This window comes from Macaca fascicularis, chromosome 1 (genome assembly GCF_037993035.2).
Source record: "Macaca fascicularis isolate 582-1 chromosome 1, T2T-MFA8v1.1".
NCBI classification, from domain to species: Eukaryota; Metazoa; Chordata; class Mammalia; order Primates; family Cercopithecidae; genus Macaca; species Macaca fascicularis.
Window position 1 is genome coordinate 140,191,501 of NC_088375.1, and position 19,115 is coordinate 140,210,615.

General features: G+C 38.1%; 1 protein-coding gene across 14 annotated transcripts in view; it reads left to right on the forward strand.

Annotated features, from left to right (window-relative positions):
- Positions 1 to 19,115, forward strand: part of ARHGAP29 (Rho GTPase activating protein 29) — a 75,559-nt gene that overhangs the window by 5,769 nt on the left and 50,675 nt on the right. For 2 of the 14 annotated variants that reach the window (XM_074001253.1, XM_074001216.1), the window contains 2 exons: positions 11,026 to 11,262; positions 12,870 to 12,981. Coding sequence is in view for 4 of the 14 variants with exons in the window: in XM_045366970.3 (XP_045222905.2) it covers positions 11,058 to 11,262 (205 nt within the window). In the remaining 10 variants the exon portion in view is untranslated. Of the gene's footprint in view, positions 1 to 4,484; positions 4,643 to 11,025; positions 11,263 to 12,869; positions 12,982 to 13,409; positions 13,491 to 17,805; positions 17,895 to 19,115 lie in introns of those variants that run through there. The other 12 variants (XM_074001260.1, XM_074001256.1, XM_045366970.3 and 9 more) reach the window with 10 other exon arrangements.

Here is a 19,115-nt window from a genome sequence, read left to right on the forward strand (position 1 = left end):
AAACCTGGGAATTGTCCATCTATAGCTTTCTGGAAATCCTTTGCCAATCCTTGTGGTGTTTTGCTGTATACATGTGCATCTTAGTCTTCAGCAAGATAATTAAGAAATTCCCTATGCAAATTTCTGGAGCTCTTTTTCTGCATCCATAGTCTCTAGTACTCTGTCCTACAGATTCTGGTGACTCCAGTCTCCTGGAACTAAGATCTCTGTCTCTTCAACTTGTTAAGAGTGCCATGGTCAAGAATGTGACTTGAGGCAGAAAGTTGGGGTAATTGTGGGGCTCATCTCATTTGTTTGTGATCCCATCTCTCAGAGATGGCGGCCCCGATCCCAGTGCTGTGTGTAGTTCAGTGTCTGAAAACAATACATATTTTCTCTGTTTTTCTAGTTGTTTACTACAGTGGAAGAGTATGTCTGTTTGTATTTATTCCTCCATTTGAAATACCTTTTTATTATTATTATTATTATTTTGAGACGGAGTTTTGTTCCTGTTGCCCAGGCTGAAGTACAGTGGTATGATCTTGGCTCACTGCAACCTCCACCTCCCGGGTTCAAGACATTCTACTGCCTTAGCCTCTTGAATAGCTGGGATTACAGGTGCACACCACCAGGCCTGGCTAATTTTTTGTATTTTTAGTAGAAATGGGGTTTCACCATATTAGCCAGGCTGGTCTCGAACTCCTAACCTCTGGTGATCAGCCCGCCTCGGCCTCCCAAGTGCTGGGATTACAGGCGTGAGCCACCGTGCCTGGCCGCATTTGATATATCTTTTAAGGATATTTTAATCTAGAGATTTTTCTTTCCATCATTTTTCCTGCAGTTTATTTGTTGAAGAAATCATGTTTATCCTATAAAATGGCCCACAGTCCAGATTTTTCTGGGTATACACTATGGCATAAGTTAACATGTTCCTAGATCTTATAGCTTTTTAAAAAGTGGTAGTTGGATATAGAACAGGGTGTTTCACTTTGGCACCATTGACCTTTTGGGCTGGATAATTATTTGTTGGGGGTGAGGGCAGTCCTATGCATATGGGAAGTTTAGCAGCATCCCTGGCCTCTACCCACTAGATGTCAGTAGAATCCCCCTCCCCAGTTATGACAACCAAAAATGTCTCCAGATACTGTCAAATGTTTTTAGACCCATGTTCTGCTATGAAAAGTAGGCTACCTAAACTACAGAATTGTCTTCAGGAAGATGAAGCAAAATTAACAATGCTGATAATGTCACCACTGTGGATAGAAAAAATACTAATCCATTCAGTCTGGTACCACAGACATTTTGAAGAGAACACATGAGGAAGATGTGGGGAATATAAAAGTTAAGGCTGCACTGAATGGCTGACTTGAACAGCATCATAGAGGATGTGAATTTCTGTTTGAGAAGGAAAAATTACTAGAGGCAATAATAATACAAATGGTAAAAACACAAGTATTAAAAAAAAATTATATGTTGCTTCCAGAAATGTTTTTCTGCAACTTGTTGAAAAACTTAAGATATTGGACTGCTATGGTAGATACACTGATGGTTTTACTTTTTTTTTCTGAACACTACAATTTTATCATAAGCTAAGAATTTTGGACTTGCAGAAAGGTATTATTGCATCCATTAATGTGCTTTTCATATTTAAAGTGTATTCGTGTGATAAATTACTTCAAACAAATTCAAGTCATGGGAGATTAATACAATAACCCTTTTAAATTAAAGGTGAACTACCATTTTTGCAAATATTCCCCAATGTCATCATCCTCTGGATGAAGGATGGCAGATAATGTATTTTTTTAAAGGTTTAAGAGGAGGATTGAGATTGAGAGACTTCTCAAAATTTCCCTTAGGCAACCTTACTTATAGTTTATTTAACCATCTAAGTAACATTCCTTGATTCCTGAACAGCCAGCTATTGTGACTGTGTCAGGTCCTATGCACAGTAGTTGGCTGTTTTGGGATGGTTTAGAGGTAGTTCTGGTTTGGGGGGTATTAAGAATAACCCAGAGCAGATATGAGGGGCAGACTTTACTTCCTTGAGCTTCCTGAGAGTTGGCCAACCCCACTCTCCTTGGCCTTCAGAATTCTTTCTTCATCCCCCATTGATGTCCTTCAATTTTGAGTCATCAGTGGATGAGTGTCCATGGTGCATCATCCTCTGGTGGGGTTTGAAGGAGTGTTTGTTTTTTAGGTTTCTTCAGTACTGCTTGTCATATTAGTACTGTTAGGTTTGAGGCCTAATGGAAAAAAATTTTTAAATTAAGTCTGAAAAATAATTGTGGAAGCAGGTAATCAAGGAGCCTTGGATTCTTATATTTATATTTTTAAGGTAACAACCTCAGAGCCTAATTGGCTTCATTTCCACCAGAACTGTTTGCATGTGAGAAGTGACCCTCTTTCCTTTCTCTATCAGTGGGTAGTCTCTGTCACCTCTGTTTGTCTCTTTTATCTTCCTTATCTCTCTCCATCTCATTTTCTTTTTCTGCTTCCCCTTGTCTCTGCATATTTCTTCTTTCCCTCTTGTCTTTCTTTCTCCTTTATAGTTGTCTCTCTTTCCTTCTTACACCTCCCTTTGTCTCTCCCTGATTTTCTCTCCCTCCTTGTGAGCGCCTTTCTCTTTGCCACACCCCCACCTCCATCCATACACCCTTTCTCTCCATCAGGAACTTGTTCATGATTTTGTCAGTGATGCTTCCAGTTCCATTTTAATCAGCAACACAATCCTCTTTATTAATCCAGTTCCAATTAATCCCTTATTAAGGGAAATGGTGTATAAGTGCAAAATAATATGTTTTAAAGTAGACTTAAGAGGGTGTTTGAGGTTGAGGGACTTCCTCAAAAATTTCCTTCCAAAAACCTTACTTATGATTGAATCGTAGTTGCACTGTTCAGCCTCCTCTTGGCCTGGGGACTCCTTTGTCTCCTCTTATTAGTTTGCTTCAGTTCAGGCATCATTGGTTTCCATGGTGAGAGTCTTTGGTGCATTTTTCTTTTTCAGCACGATTAGAAGGAATTTTGGTTTTTGAAGTTTGCTGAGTATTTGTGGCAGGACCTTGGACTATTATTTTGGGGGTTTGAGGGGAAAATCTGTGTAAGTTGAGTCCCAAAAATCCAGTATGGTGCCAAAGTAACCAAGGAGCTGAGTTTTCTTATTTATCTTTTTTAAGTAGCACCCGAGGAGCCAAATTTGTTGTATTTTCTTGGCATTGTTTTTCCTGTAAGGGTTCAGAGATACGTATACGTAAGGGGTCCCTCTTCTCTTTCTTTGTCAATGAGTTTTTCTCTTGCCCCACTACCCTACTTTTGGTTCTGTCATGCTCACTTCCTTTTCTGTTTGTTAAGTGGGTAGTCTTTCCTTTTATTTTTCTTCCTTATTTTCTCTTTTTGCCTTCACTTGTTTCTGCCTTCCTCGGTTTTCCTCCCTTTTCCTGTGTCTGCACCTCATTTTCTTTCCACTTCTCCTCAGCATATTCTCCTGTGTCTTTTTCTGTTTCTCCTCTGTGTGGTCATTTTTCTGTCAGACCCCAGCACTACCCACATTCTCCCTCTCTGTGTTTTTTCCTCTGTTTCTCTATTTCTTTCTTTCTGAATGTTCCAGCACTGAGATAAGTGCCATCGCTTGTTCCAGCGAGTGGTGTGATATGGGGGCCGTGTGCTTTCTAGCCCTGCTTGCTATAATTATTCCATCTTTCTCAGACTTTTTTCTTTTTTTCTCATTATGAAGTGAGTTTGAGAGTGCAGCTAAGAAAGAAAGGACCGGGCACAGTGGCTCACGCCTGTAATCCCAGCACTTTGGGAGTCTGAGGCGGGTGGATCACCTGAGGTCAGGAGTTTGAGACCAGCCTGGCCAACATAGCAAAACCCCGCCTCTACTAAAAATACAAAAATTAGCTGGGCGTGGTACTGGGCACCTGTAATCCCAGCTACTCAGGTGGCTGAGGTGAGACAATCAGTTGAGCCCGGGAGGCGGAGGTTGCAGTGAGCCTAAATCACGCCATTGGACTACAGTCTGGGAGATAGAGCGAGACTCTGTCTCCAAAAAAAAAAAAAAAAAGATAGGCCTACCCTCCATAGAGGGCAAAGGGGCATAGTAGATGGCTGGTTTTGAGGTAGTTCATTCTTAATTCAGACGTGTGGCGCCCTTCCCCAGGCCCTAACCCCTGGAAGAGGGAGGAAAACAGCGATCCACAGAAGTGCCTCATAAGAAATGTAGCTGCTCATCTGGCCATTAGCCGCATCTAGTCCTCAGGTGACTTTTCTCTGAGTCGCTCTCCCTGCCCCCTGCAAGCCAAAAGGGCGGCCGACGCAGCCCGTCACACTGGGACCGCGAGCGACCGGGCGCAGCTGACGGCCGCGTTCCGCGCGCAAGCTAGTTGCAGCCCCGACCTGCCGCGGTCGCCGGCCCCGCCCCCGGGAGCGCGGGCCAATGGACTGGGCTCCAGGGGGAGGGGCGGGCGGGCGGTCGGCGGGCCTGTGGCGGTAGCTGCAGGGGCGGCGACGGCTGTAGTGGTGGTGGTGTCTGTGGCTGCGGCTGCGGCTTGGCCGGGCGTCCGCAGGCCGTGGGGGATGGGGGCGGCGAGCTCCAGCCCTCGGCGGTGGCGGCGGCCGTAGGTGTGGGGCGGGCGTCCGCGTCCGGGACGCGGGATGGAGCGCCGTGGTGAGTGTGAGGAGGTGGCGTTCGCTCCGGCCGCGGCGGTCGTGGCTCCGGGCTGGGGTCGCCCGCGCGAGCGCCCGCGAATTGCCGTCCAGGGTCCGGGAGGCCCGCTGGAGGGCCCCGAGCGGAAGCGGTGGCGGGCTGCTCTGGGACGGGTGCCCTCGGGCCAGGACTGGAGTCCTCGGGGAGGGTCCGGCCAGGGCTAGGGGCGCGTCCGGCGAGGCAGACGCGGACCAGCCGGGGAGGACGCCAGCGGTGGCCGGGGCAGACGGTGACGATCGTAATGAAAGTTAGCACACGGCGCGTACTACGGGTCCGCCTGCTGTTCTGAAGACTGCACATTTTAACTCTTTTAATGTTCAGAACAGTCCATGATTGTTCGACTCGGTTTTCACACGGGAAACCGAGGTTAAAAACCTGCCAATGCACACAGACTAGTGGTTGGCAGCGTCAGGACTAAACTCAGGCGCTTTTGCTCCGGAATCCGTGCTCCTGACCACTATGGGTCTGTGTTCTTGCCTGGATTCCAGCCCCGCTCCCACCTGCCCTGACCGCAGCCCTCACTCCAGTTGGGCTCTCATTCCTGAGATATTTTAGGATTTCCGTGGTGCATTTTCTCCTGGTCTCTGTCTTTTGGGTTTCGTTGAGAGTTTCCCTCAGTCTCAGAGGTTTGTCCCGGTTCAATTGTGGACGCGTTTTGGGGTTTGACAGTTTTAATTAAAAAAAGTATTTTTTTTGGACGGGTTAGCTGGAGTCGGGCGTTTCAAGGTGGAGCCCTCGTGACTGACGAGCCTCTTGTCTCTCTCTGTGTTGATCTTTTTAAAAGTATGTTTCTCAGAGGGTATTGGCCCGAAATCTTTTCGGAGGGCAGGATGTTACCTGCTAATGACAGGAGCTGAGCTCTCCTTCCCTTCTCTCCATCTGTCTCTGTGATTGTATCTCTTGTCTATCGTTTATCTTTTGTCCATCGTTACCAACGTCGGCTGTCCATTTTGGTTGCTCCATTCTTCCCTCTTTATTTAAATTCTTGGATGAGGAACTTGCTCTTTGGCAAAGGGTAGTTTTGGCTGGTCAAAGGAGAGCCCTGCCTGCCAGGAATGCTAGACATTCTGGAGGCGTGGGGTGCTGGGCAGCTTCCTCTTTTTAAAGCGTGCTAGGTTCAAACTGTACAGAAATGAAGTGCATGTGTATTGCATGCTTTCCTTTAAAAATTGTTTACATAGTATTGATAAAACTGTTTCTCACATGTCCCTATTCTGTTTTTGTGGAGAGTGCTTTTTGAAACCATAGTTAAAGATTTAATCATCATTTCAGAATGAGCTCGTCTCATCTTTTTAACATCTTTAAGTAGATTCTTGCCAAATCTGAAATTGTACTGAAATAGCAGATTTCTGAAATATCTGGCAATTTTTCCTCAAGAAGAAATGGTAAAATGGGAAATAGTAAGTATAGATATTTGGGGCAGTTTTACACTTCAGTTAGAGAGCCTAAAATGAAACTACTGCCATAATGTGCATTTGGCAGGGGGTATGTGGGGCAGCAGACATTTGACTGACACAGGCTCCTGAAGTCGTGGGGGATAGGAAGTTTGTGTCTACATTTCTAATGCACACATTACTTAGATTTACAACATACGATGAAAGTGGTTTTGCACGGTGATTTTCTACTTGCTACAGAATTCTTTGAGAAGTGGATAATACATGTTTTTAATATTGTTGGTTTGAAGTTGAAAGAGATGCACCAGAATTAGTGTGTCACAAATATTTTGCACAACAGTCTATTTGCACAGTTCAAATTTCACTTGGAAGCTTTTTAGTAGGTTTCCACAGAGTCAGTTAAGTTTCTCCAATTGTTTCCAGTCCTGTATTTCTTGCTCACAATCCACTAATGTATTGTAGTGAAGCTACGTCTTGTTCCAAAACAATTTCCCACAATGAAGCACTGCTAGTAATAATGGCTTTTCTTTTTTTTTTTTTGAGACGGAGTCTCGCTCTGTCGCCCAGACTGGAGTGCAGTGGCCGGATCTCAGCTCACTGCAAGCTCCGCCTCCCGGGTTCACGCCATTCTCCTGCCTCAGCCTCCCGAGTAGCTGGGACTACAGGCGCCCGCCACCTCGCCCGGCTAGTTTTTTTTTTGTATTTTTTTAGTAGAGACGGGGTTTCACCGTGTTAGCCAGGATGGTCTCGATCTCCTGACCTCGTGATCCGCCCGTCTCGGCCTCCCAAAGTGCTGGGATTACAGGCTTGAGCCACCGCGCCCGGCCAATAATGGCTTTTCTTTATGGTTCATCTTTATGATGAACCAGGCACTCTGCTAAGTACTTTGCATGCATCATTACCTAATTAAGTCGCCAGTTGCAGTCTGTTAGTAACTACATTTTATGTTACTGCCAACAAGAGAATATTCATTTTAGCACATGAGAAAATAGTGTGTATGATCTTGGAAAGTGTATATTGTCCCAGCTTCTCATTATCATAGTTCATTTATGAAAGCTTGGGTTAAGTTTGTTATTTTAAGCATTTTTTCAATTGTAATGTTTCTTTTTTTACTCTGGAATATGAAAAGTAGTAATATATAACAAAATCAGCACATTAATCATTATAATGCTGGCTAGAGGTAAGGTATCATTCTTTTTTATAAGAGGTGAAGAGTTCTTCCCCTTGCCATGTGTTTGATGATGATGTTGTTGTTGTTTGTTTTTTGCAGATTTTTAAAGTCTTATTTAAAAATGTTCCAGCAGTTTTGAAACACTTTAAAAGTTTAGGCTACTATTTTATATGTAGTTACTTAAGTAAATTATTTCTACTAAAATAGGTAAATTGTTTTAATGTCTTTAATTTTTGTAGCCATCTTTACCAGTGACAGTGACCAATTCTCTAATTTACTAAGCTTAAAAGCTGTCATAACTAAACAGAATGACTTTATTAGGTAAACTGCAAGAGTGATGTTTTGTTAGGCTAATAGGCATTTTGGTTAGTGATTTGTAAAAGAGCTGCCCAAACAAGGCACTTTGAATTTTTGTTTTGTTTTTGTTGATGGGAAAGAAGACTTAGATATAATAATAATGCTCAAAAATTGCCCTAGATTCATTTTAGAAATGATGCACACATTTAAGGATTAATGTTAGATAGTTTTGAAACTGGTTTAAATGTAGAAGTTAGATTTTCAGAAATAATTTGAGATTATCAAAATGACAATGAATAAACTTTAAAAATTATAAAGTGTGGGGTCCCCAGTTTAATAATCAGGAGGAGCAATAATAGAAATCCAACTTTGATTTCAGTTTTATGTGATCTTCCCTCAGCTTCATATGCTTTTATTTTTCAAACATACCATTTTAGAGAGTTTTTAAAAATATATGTATTTTCACTTCGAAACATTGCAACAACCCAGAGTTATTTTTGTTTCTATAAAAATTAATTGAAACTTTATTAAGTTTATAAGCCTATCTGCAGATAGTTCTAAGTAGTTAATTCCTCATATGCCAAGCATTCTGCTATGAGCAGAGAACACATGGTTAGCAAACGGACGTGGTCTTGATTTCCATGAGATTATAGTCTAGCTAGGAAGAGGTGATCTATTTGAACTGTGGTATAAGCAGTGATGAAAAGTAGAGGATACTATAGAACATCTCACAGGAGATTCTACTCTGGTTTGGTGGTAGTGGTTTTGTGGGGGATGGGGATGGTCCAGGAACATTTCTTTGAAGAGGTAAGCTTTGAGCTGAGATCAGAACGAGTTAACAAAGGAGAAGGAATATTCCCGGCAAATAGAATTACTTATAGACAGGACCCTGAGCTGAACAGTTGGTGTTTTTCAAACTGTAGGATCATGAGCTGTTACGTGTGTGAAACCAAATTGGTGAGTTGCACCCAGCATTTTTAAAAATGAAATGGGATGGAATTTTAAAAACCTCACATACATCACATGAGCCTTACCCAGAAGCTGTGCCACACACAAATATGATACCCTTAACATGTATATTGGCTCATTATGTGAAATTATTTCCTGGTGAGTGTCATCGTAAACAAATACTGTTGAAAGAATGAGAAGGAGGTGTGTGTGGCAGGAGTGTTGAGAGCCAGCAGGTGTGTCTCCATATAACATTGCACAGGTAGGTAGGAGCTAGATCTCATGTTGAGGCTTATAAAGCATGATAGCTTCTCACTTGTCCTTTGGAAGGGTTTTCAGCAGAGAAACGACGTTATGAGATCTGTGTTTGAAATGTTCAGTCCATTTGTGATGAGACAAGAATGGTTGCAGATAGATCGTTGGGAAAGTAGTATAGTAGCTCAGAAAAGAAATGATGGTAATTCGCTAGTGTGGTAGCAGTAGAGAGAAGTGGACTGATTAGAGAACCCTGTAGATCAGAAAGAAAAATAAACTATGGAGTTGGGTGAGATATAGGAAGGAGTAAATGATACAATAAAATATCTTACATATGACTAGAAACGGATATTGCATAAAACTTTCTAGTGGGCCAGGCATAGTGGCTCATGCTTGTAATCCCAGCATTTAGGTAGGCTGATGTAGGAGGATCACTTGAGCCCAGAAGTTTGAGACCAGCCTGGGAAACATAGTGAAACTGTGTCTCTACAAAAGAAAAATTTTTTCTTTTTAGCTAGCTAGATGTGGTGGTGTGTCCCTGGAGTCCCAGCTACATGGGTGGCTGGGGGTGGCAGATGGCTTGAGCCCAGGAGTTTGAGGCTGCAGTGAGCTATAATCACACCACTGCACTCCAACCTAGGTGACAGAGTGAGACCCAGACTCAACCCTTCCCCCCACCGCAAAAAAAAACCCAAAAAACTTTCTACTGTAAATTTTATAGAAGTCCTTAGTCATCTACCATTTTTAAAGTAGCCAAATATTCAAGACAAAATACTTGAAAAAAGTGTCAATAATAAAGTGTGAGTTAATTTAATTTCTCCAATTATTTCCTTTTTGATTTCCAGAGATACAAACAAGATTAGAACTTTTAACTCTGGAAAGGTAAAATGAGAGTGAAGAAGACAATAACTATGATTTTCTTGAGTTCCAGCTATGTGCCAATATTAGGAGTTTTTTTTTTTTTTTTTTTGAGACGGAGTCTTGCTGTGTCGCCCGGGCTGGAGTGCAGTGGCCGGATCTCAGCTCACTGCAAGCTCCGCCTCCGGGGTTTACGCCATTCTCCTGCCTCATCCTCCCGAGTAGCTGGGACTACAGGCGCCCGCCATCTCGCCCGGCTAGTTTTTTGTATTTTTTAGTAGAGACGGGGTTTCACCGTGTTAGCCAGGATGGTCTCGATCTCCTGACCTCGTGATCCGCCCGTCTCGGCCTCCCAAAGTGCTGGGATTACAGGCTTGAGCCACCGCGCCCGGCCAATATTAGGCGTTTTAACATATGAAGTCTTATTTTGTGATCCCTTTTAATCCTCACACAAGCCTATAAATAAAATTGTCCTGGTCACCTATCTAGAAAATATTAGAGCCAGGATTCAAATCTAAATTTTTCTCATACCAAAAGATTACCTTTTTACTACCATCCTGAGATTATCAAAAATATTGCTCTGATAATCACACATTTATTTATTTAACCAGTCAGGATATGTCAGATTAGTGGACACCCTTGTAACTTGTTTTCAACAAAGAAATATCCTTGATGAGACTTGGTAACCCAGGATGTGTCGTGTGTGTGTGTCTGTGTATATGTATGTATATGCATTATTAGGAAAAACCAACTGTAATTGAACTTTTATGTTCTCGACACTTCTGTATCATTGTGTCACATAATCCCTACAATAATCTCCTGAGATAGGTGTTGTCAGGATGTTATTCCCATTTTATAAATGAGCATACTGAAGTAAAGAGATGAATAGATCATATGATCAGTGACAGAGGAGGATTTTAACAACAGGTCTTTCTTTTTTCAAACCCCATATCTCATCTTTATTTTTGAAGGTGATGTCATGGAAGGAGAATATGACCTTCTACTAAGTGATGTTTCAGAACAACTTTTACAATTAAATAAAATTCTGTACCCTAGGAATCAACAGGGAGTTATTAAGAGTGTGGATTTTGACTTCAAGGCAGATACGGGTTTAAGTCCTAGTTCATTATCAGTTGAGAGCTTAGACAAAGTTTTAACCTCTAAACCTCAGGTTCCTCATTTGTGAAATGTAAAGAACAGTGGTTTGCATGTCAGAGTTGTCAGAATTACTGGCACTTAATAAATGCAAACTGCTATTATCAATAATACAGTGAATGATGATTGGTTTTTAAAAATTTAAAAATAGGATACCAAGGTGGGCTGTTGTTGAAAATCTAGTGTAATATTTCCCTGGCTGATTTAGTATTTGTGTTTTTTTCTCTCTCCCCGCTTGTTTTTGTTTTGTTTCTTGCCCCCTTAAGGATTTCTGTTTTTCTGACTGTTACATGAAAGGATGATTGCTCACAAACAGAAAAAGACAAAGAAAAAACGTGCTTGGGCATCAGGCCAACTCTCTACTGATGTTACAGCTTCTGAAATGGGGCTCAAGTCCTTAAGTTCCAACTCTATTTTTGATCCGGATTACATCAAGGAGTTGGTGAATGATATCAGGAAGTTCTCCCACATGTTACTATATTTGAAAGAAGCCATATTTTCAGGTTTGTCACTTTTCTATTAGCATTCTTACTGGATAGTTCGTAAAATTTTAAATGCTGGCCTGCAGATAAGTTTGTACACGGTGGTAGGAATAGGGTATTCTGCTTTAGAGATTTTAGGGCTTTTTTCCCCAAATCTTTGATGGTTACAATGTAAACCATTTTATAATTAAATAATAGTATAATACATAATAGAAACTTTAGTGTAAGGGAATAAGAATACAAAAAAGAAAAATATCTTTGATTCCTGTGGTTGGGTCCATTTGACGTAGGAAAACTTGAGATCATTGGGATTTCAAACTTTTTGTTAATGGTAACATAGTGCATTGATTGGTCTTAAATAAGCAGACTAATGTTTATAATTTACGTTGTTGACACTGTTACCTAGTTCAGCTTTCCACATTTTAGATGAAGTTTTGGTATCTAAAATGACTGCGCTTAAGTGATTTTTTTTTTTTACAAAAATCAGACTTAATTCTGTTTTGCTGATCTGTAACATCTTGAATTAAGGGCTAATCACAGAATTATCTGTCTAGTTAGAACTGGATAATGGAGCATTAGACTCTGTTCTCCTAAAGTAAAAGATTGTTTATCTCTGACTCGTTCTTAGTACCTGTCTTTCAATGTTTAGCACCTCTTAGGTCTAAATTTGATGACAGTGATAATTAATAGTTACAAAAACAGCTCCTATTCTTTTGTGATAAATGGCAGTTTCATTTCCATATTCATGGTGGTATGTCTAGATATAAAAATGAAGATTCTCAGTGTTACTTATATGAGACCTCCTGGGGCTTTATAGAAATTTGTAAGATTTCAATAAATAGTTCTATGTATGTATGTAAGTTAAATACTTATTTTCTGATGGACATTTTGAAAAACTAAAATTGTATCTTGTGCTTGTACTAAATTTAAGAGTTTATTTCTAATCTGTTATTTTCAGGTTGAAATGCCCAAAATGACTGGAATTGAAGCCTCAAAGTTTTAGTATTTGAGTTTTCCTTAAAACAGCAATCACATAAGTGATTCTTTTGAGACTGTATAAATATTATTAGAAAAGTTGTTCATATTCCCATTCATTTTAATAGCTTCATTTTGAAGTCTGATTGTGGATGATTAAATGGCAGTGAAGTTACCTAAAGTTATTGTGGAAAGATACCCTGAGTACATTAAGTATTATAATGGTAGCAAATTTGCCAAAATGATTAATTTCCCATTTATTTAAAGAAGCATAGCTTTGTAATAACAATTTGTTCTCAACTAGTTTGATTTTTTAAATTTACAAACAAAATTTATACTTCTTGATACACAGTTCATTAACTGGGTTAATTTTTAAGGTGAAATTTAAAATGATGTATTAGTTGACAAGTCATTTACTTTGATTTAAGGTATAAAACCGTATTTTATTTAATACACCAATTTAAATTCATTTTTATTCACATAAATAAGATTTCTAGTTAGGATTTCTATTTGTTTTTAGTTATTTTTCTTAAGAGATTTATGTCTCTTAAAAAATCTTCATTTTATGTAATTATCCTTGTGTCACAGATTTAAAATGATAGTAATTTAAAACAAGTTGGACTACTTCTTATCTCCAAAAAACATTTTTATAGGAGTTTTAAATTGTGAGCAGACACTTCAGAGAATACTGAAGGATGGGGACTGAAAGTTGATCCTAAGTGAGAAAAGAAAAAAATAAGATACAGAAAGAGACTACCCCTTGAGGTAAAAGGATATGTATGGAAATATATTCACTGAAATTTAATTTTAAGAATTCATAAGGACATTATCAAAAAGTTTGCAATTTATGGTCAACAAATTAATTACAAAATGGATAAACTGTTTTTTTGATAACCAACGCAGTAATATGCAATGGCCAGAGGATGTTCATTATTTACCTTTGGGTTGATTTTAATGCTTAGTCTTCAATCAGAATTAAAAGGATATATGTATGCCACGTCAGGATGAATTTTGAATATAACAAGAATTTGGTTTTTTGATCTTTGAAATACTGTTATCAAAATCTATAAATAAACAAGTTAATTTGAGTTGATGGAACCTTTTTGTTTTATAAACATAAATGTACCTCATTATAAAAGATAAGTAAAATGCTACATAATATTGTGTGTGTTTTTAATTTTGATGATTTTCAGCTTCTTTAGAATATCAGACTATTCCTTATTTACTTAACAAAAGTATTACAAAGATCTCGTGAGATGTAATCTTCAGGAAAGGTAAAATGTTTAAAATGCTCTAACTATTTAAGATGGTATTATTACATGTATCCCTATAGTCATGAGCCCTGCTTTTCATCTCTGGGTGTTGAGAAATATCCCTGGACTTCTTTTCTGTGGTTATCACTGCAATGTTGAACTGTGGCCAGACAGCAAAGAGCCGTTTCATTCACTGTTTTTCTCTTAAAGTGGAAGAGCCTTGTCAGTAATTTCTCAGTAACCCTCCCAATATTTTGTGTATTGCCTCCTTAAGAGGAAGATGCCATATTTTTGGCATTGTTTATTACCTTTTAATTCACATTTGTTAATTGTTAAGCCAAAAAGGCAGCTCTTAAGAATAAAGAATGTAGATATACAATTAAATCATCTTTTGGTTTAATCAGAATACCATTTTCTCTGTAATAACTTTTATCTGTTAATACCTTTATTACTAACTGCAGCAGTAATGTGCAGTCACTTGACTTTTACCAGAGATGTTTAATCATAGGTTGAGGCTAGTCTTAGATAAACAGCTTCATGATTGGTTTATGGCTACATTTTACCTTCTCCAAGTAGTTAGAAATGATATATAACTGTATATGGTGCTTTTCATTTTACAGAGTACTTTGTCATACAGACAAGTGTAATCACCCAGTCCCCTCAAAGGCAGGTACCTTTAGCTCTGTTTCACAGATGAGATGTATGTGTAACTTATGTGATTTCATCAATGTCTTATTGCTGATAAATAATGGCCAGGTTGTATGATTTGGTTAAATTGGTAGTAAAGGATGGCAGCAAAAGCTCTGAAAAGAGAATCAGAATCTAGGTTCTAGGCTTAGTTCTACTGACTAGCTTTGGAATATGGCTTAATTCATTTAATTTTTTGTTAAGAATGAGGCACTTGTGCCAGATGTTATCAGTTTTACGAATCTGCAATTCAAAATTTGATTAGAGTTGGAGATTATTATGCATTGTTCTGAATGTTGGCAGTTTAGACCTAAGAAGACAGCTCAGTATTTGTTTTCAAATTATATGAAAACAAATTAATGAAAATTTCCTGAGAATATGAAGCTCATATTGTAATCGTCATTGAGGAACTGATTAGAAAAAATGTAAATGTCTGCCAAAGAGCTCTGTACTCCCAACAGGGTTAAGATATGTATATGGTTTATCTCTAATTTTCAAATTTACAAATATAAATAGCTTAATGTGGAAGATTAGAGGACTGAAAATATTCTATTCTTGCTGGGGTAAGTTAAGTGACAGAGTTTGGTAATTCTCTTTCCACTACTTAACCGCCAGGAGGAGGTTACCTTGTAGCCTTATACAACTAGCAGATGTGGAATTTGAAGTTTTAGATCTCTGTCCAGTGTCATTAAGATACATTAGGAATAATTGCGGAGTAAATGTTCTATCTTATATGAAAATGCTGAAGGCACTCAGTTATGCATATGCATGTTGTGTTTAATTATAACACTGTAGATTAATATATGTGCAGTATAAGTACCAATTCAGGTTTATGGTTTCCTCCCCGTGGAATAATGTGTTCTAAATTCTAAATAACAGACTCATATAAGTGCTTTTCAAGTTTATATAATAATTTTAAAGTCTGTCATTGTGACATACCTCCCCATTTTCGTGTGGAATAGCATTCAAGGAAGCTCAAAATCTGAGAATATGGAAAATGTAAAGGCTTTTTAATTGGGCTAGAAAGAATAGTATAAAATATCTAATTGTTCTGCTACTCAGTGCTTGGAAATATTAACTGCCATTTTAAAATATATTTGAGGGAAAATAAATAGTCTAATAATTTCTTACAGCTTTTTTATTATATAGTACTATTTTAAAATGGATTTTTTTGGTTTGTGACTATCGTGCCTTGTTTTTGTTTCTTTTTTCTTTTTTTTTGGCTTGGTTTTTAAATAGGCTGGAAAGGAAGATAAAAATGTAAGACCAATTTCAGATGAACTAGTCAAGTTCTCTTATTTATTTATTTATTTTATTTATTTTTTTGAGACAGAGTTCGCTGTGTCTCCCAGGCTGGAGTGCAGTGGCATGATCTCTGCTCACTGCAAGCTCTGCCTCCTGGGTTCACACCGTTCTCCTGCCTCAGCCTCCCGAGTAGCTGGGACTACAGGCGCCCGCCACCACGCCCAGCTAAGTTTTTGTATTTTTAGTAGAGATGGGGTTTCACCTTGTTAGCCAGGATGGTCTTAATCTCCTGATCTCGTGATCTACCCCCCTCAGCCTCCCAAAGTGCTAGGATTTCTCGTGAGCCACCATGCCCGGCCAAGTTCTCTTATTTTTAAAAGATGCTTTCTAATTTAAGAGTGTATCACCTTTATATTATTAAAAAAATAATAACACTGACCTCATAAGTGATAGCTTCTGATGAATTGTTTTTACAGGACTATAGTCAGAAGTAGTATGTTAACTTTCTAAAACAAATTTTATTGAACAGTTAGGTTGAATAAAAAGTTTTTATTGAATTTTTTATTAAATGAGAAGTTTAATACCATTAAATAATATATTCTATTATGAGAGGTTCTGCATAAATTTACAAAGTCTTCATTGAAATCCTGTCTTGTGGGTTAACTCAGTTCTTTTCCCAGGGAGAATATACAGGAGGATGTGTAAATTTTTTTTTCAGACAAATTGCATTGTTACTTTTACCACTGATGCCTCTTATGTAACTTTACAGTGTGCCAGAAATTTTGTGAAATATTAGACACATTAAGCTGCTAGCCTCAGATGTGTACTGCTCTATATTATCCTAGAAATAAATCTTTTTAGAAGTGATTTCTAATGGATATCACTTAGAAGTTAATGTGAATGTTAATAGATCATTGTTTAGTGACTAGAAGGTATGAAATGAATCTTTGAGAAACGAAGTATGAAATACAAATAGCTCATTTACACCTGTGCCAGTTCTCAGTGCATTAGATTCCTCTTCTGCATTTGCCTAGAATGGTTTATATCATTTAACAATGTTTATAGTAGTAACTAGCATATTCACTGGAAGTTAAAGCCTGGTAAATTGCAGATCACAGAGTACTTGTCATTAAGCTTAGCTTCTTCAACCATGTGCCAATATATCATAGTGATTAGGAGCTCAAATTCTAGACCCAGGATACCTGAGGTGGAATCCTCATTCTGCCATTTGCTAGTCGTTTGTAGCCCTGGGCAAGTTATTTATCTTCTTCCTTTATGCTTGTTTCCGTGTCTATTAAAAGGAGATAATGGGGGTTTTGTGACGATTAAATGAGTTTATGTGTGTAAAACTCTTAGAATAAGCATTTTCAAATGTCAGTTGTTACTATTTTCATAATCCCCGGTAGCTGAATAAAGTAAGTTGCTGTTTCTCGGGCTTCACTTTCATCCTGTAACTTCAAAAGTCATCACAGCAAAAGGAGTTTCCTAGTGATAAGTTCTGAAACATTTTTTCTCCTTATTTTCATGGCTTTCCCTAAAGAGATTAAGCTGAATTAACAAGATTGATTTTCAAATTATTGTCAGGTTTTTTTTTTAATGAAAGAAAACATCATGTTTTTTTCATTTATTTACTTAAGCATTTCCATGAAGTATTGGCAATACAAACACTGGTATTTTGTTAATGCATGAGAACAAAAAGTGGAGCTGGCTAATCTGTCTTCACTTGATAAGTGGAATGAAGCAGAAAATAAATGACTCAGATGGGTGAAATAGTAAATTAAAATTCAGATTACTGTATTACAGAGTGAGTAGATAAGCAAACATTGGGATACAGAAGTTTTACTATTCTAGACAACTAGTATTAAGACTTTAGTTGAATTTTATTATATTCACATCTATAATAACTTTGTAGTATAAATTAAATTTCATTACATTTACAATGTGAACACTATGGCATTTGAAAATTATCTTGTATTTAGTTATATGACTCAATTAAGTACTATAACTTGAGAGGTGTAGAAATTTTTAATAAAACATATCCTGAATGACTTTCTTTTTCAGATAATTCACCGATTTAGATTTTACGCAGAAAATGAAATTGAAACTTAAATGTAATGTCTTTTCTTCCTTAGTCAAAATACTGTGGGATCTAGCTATAAATGTATTTGTTATTGAACACGATTGTATGTGAGGCAAACCTGTTTTCAAAGGTAGTTTGAATGGCTTACAGAATTACTAGTAGTAATTGCCATTTATGTATATTAAGACTATAAAGTAGCTTTATTTCTATTTATTTGATATTCACAACAACCTTGTAGGTAAAACAGGTATTATCAATTGTGTTTTTACTGAGGATGAATCTGAGATCAGAGAGGCTAAGAGTTTTGTATGTGTTCTTTTCAAGGAAGAAGCTGATCAAGGGTTGGAACCCAGGTTTCTCTATCTAAATCTATTGTTTTTTACTGCATCAAGCAGCCACTTTCTTCAGTTTTGGTAAAAATGGAATTTTCTTTAAACCATTTATGGCACAACTAGTTGAGGGCTTGCTGATTTATGAAGTTCCAACTGAAATATTATTAGGACATGCTCATGACCTCGTAGTTTACCCTTCTGCCCAAATATATAGGAAAGTTTATGAACCTTTGTGATTAGCATTTTCTTTATTTAGTCATCATGTTCATTTCTGTTTATTTGTGGGCTTCAGAAGGGTATTTAATTTCAGGAATTGGAATTCTTTATAGTGCAACTGAAGGAGCTTCTGAAACTTCTTACTAAAATAATTCTGACGCCATTTTTTAGTATGTTAGTTGGGGACAACTTCAAGATCTGTTTATTAGGGCTACCCTGTAGGAAAAAAAGGAATTGCAAGTTTGTAGATCATTTGTGCTGCCACCAATTATTAGAGTGTTTTGCAGTTGCAGTGATTTTTTTTTCTTTTATTTTTCTTGAAATCCAGGGACAGATTGGATACAGTGATTTTTAAGAAAAACTATAGCAGGGATTCCCAGGACCTTTTTACGCTGTTAAAAAAAAATTACTGAAGATCCCAAAGAGTTTTTATGTGGGTTGTATCTATTAGAAATTAAAACTGAGAAAGTTGAAAAGCATTTAATAATTTTAGAAATATATGGATTTCTACATGTTTAATTTCCTTGATTCTGAGAAGACCACAGTATTACTTTGGTTTATGTAGGCATTTAGGCCATTAGTATTTTGTAGTTTTTGCCCAACACTAATTTTGAGTATTGATGGTTGTTGTTGGCACTCTGAAAATCAAGCTCTTTTGGCCTGAGAATTAATGTTTCCTAAGTGTATTAATACCTGAAAATTTTATTGTAAAACATTAGAACACGGGATAGAAATAACTTTTTCTAAGACTAACATTTATTAGGTTTCAAAAAGAGGGCAGTGTAACTCTCTGTGATGAGAATCTCTCCACCTTGGTTTTGGTTAAGTCAGCAGAAGTACTAGCATACACCAGCTTTAGTTAGTTATATATGTGCCAAATAAGAGATTTGGCTGTACAAAACTGGGGAAAAAATAGCGTATCAGGAAGGTTCCATAGGCTGGGCGCAGTGGCTCATGCCTGTAATCCCAGCACTTTGGGAGGCCAAGGCCGGTGGATCACCTGAGGTCAGGAGTTCGAGACCAGCCCGACCAACATAGTGAAACCTTGTCTCTACTAAATACAAAAAAAATCAGGCGGGTGTGGTG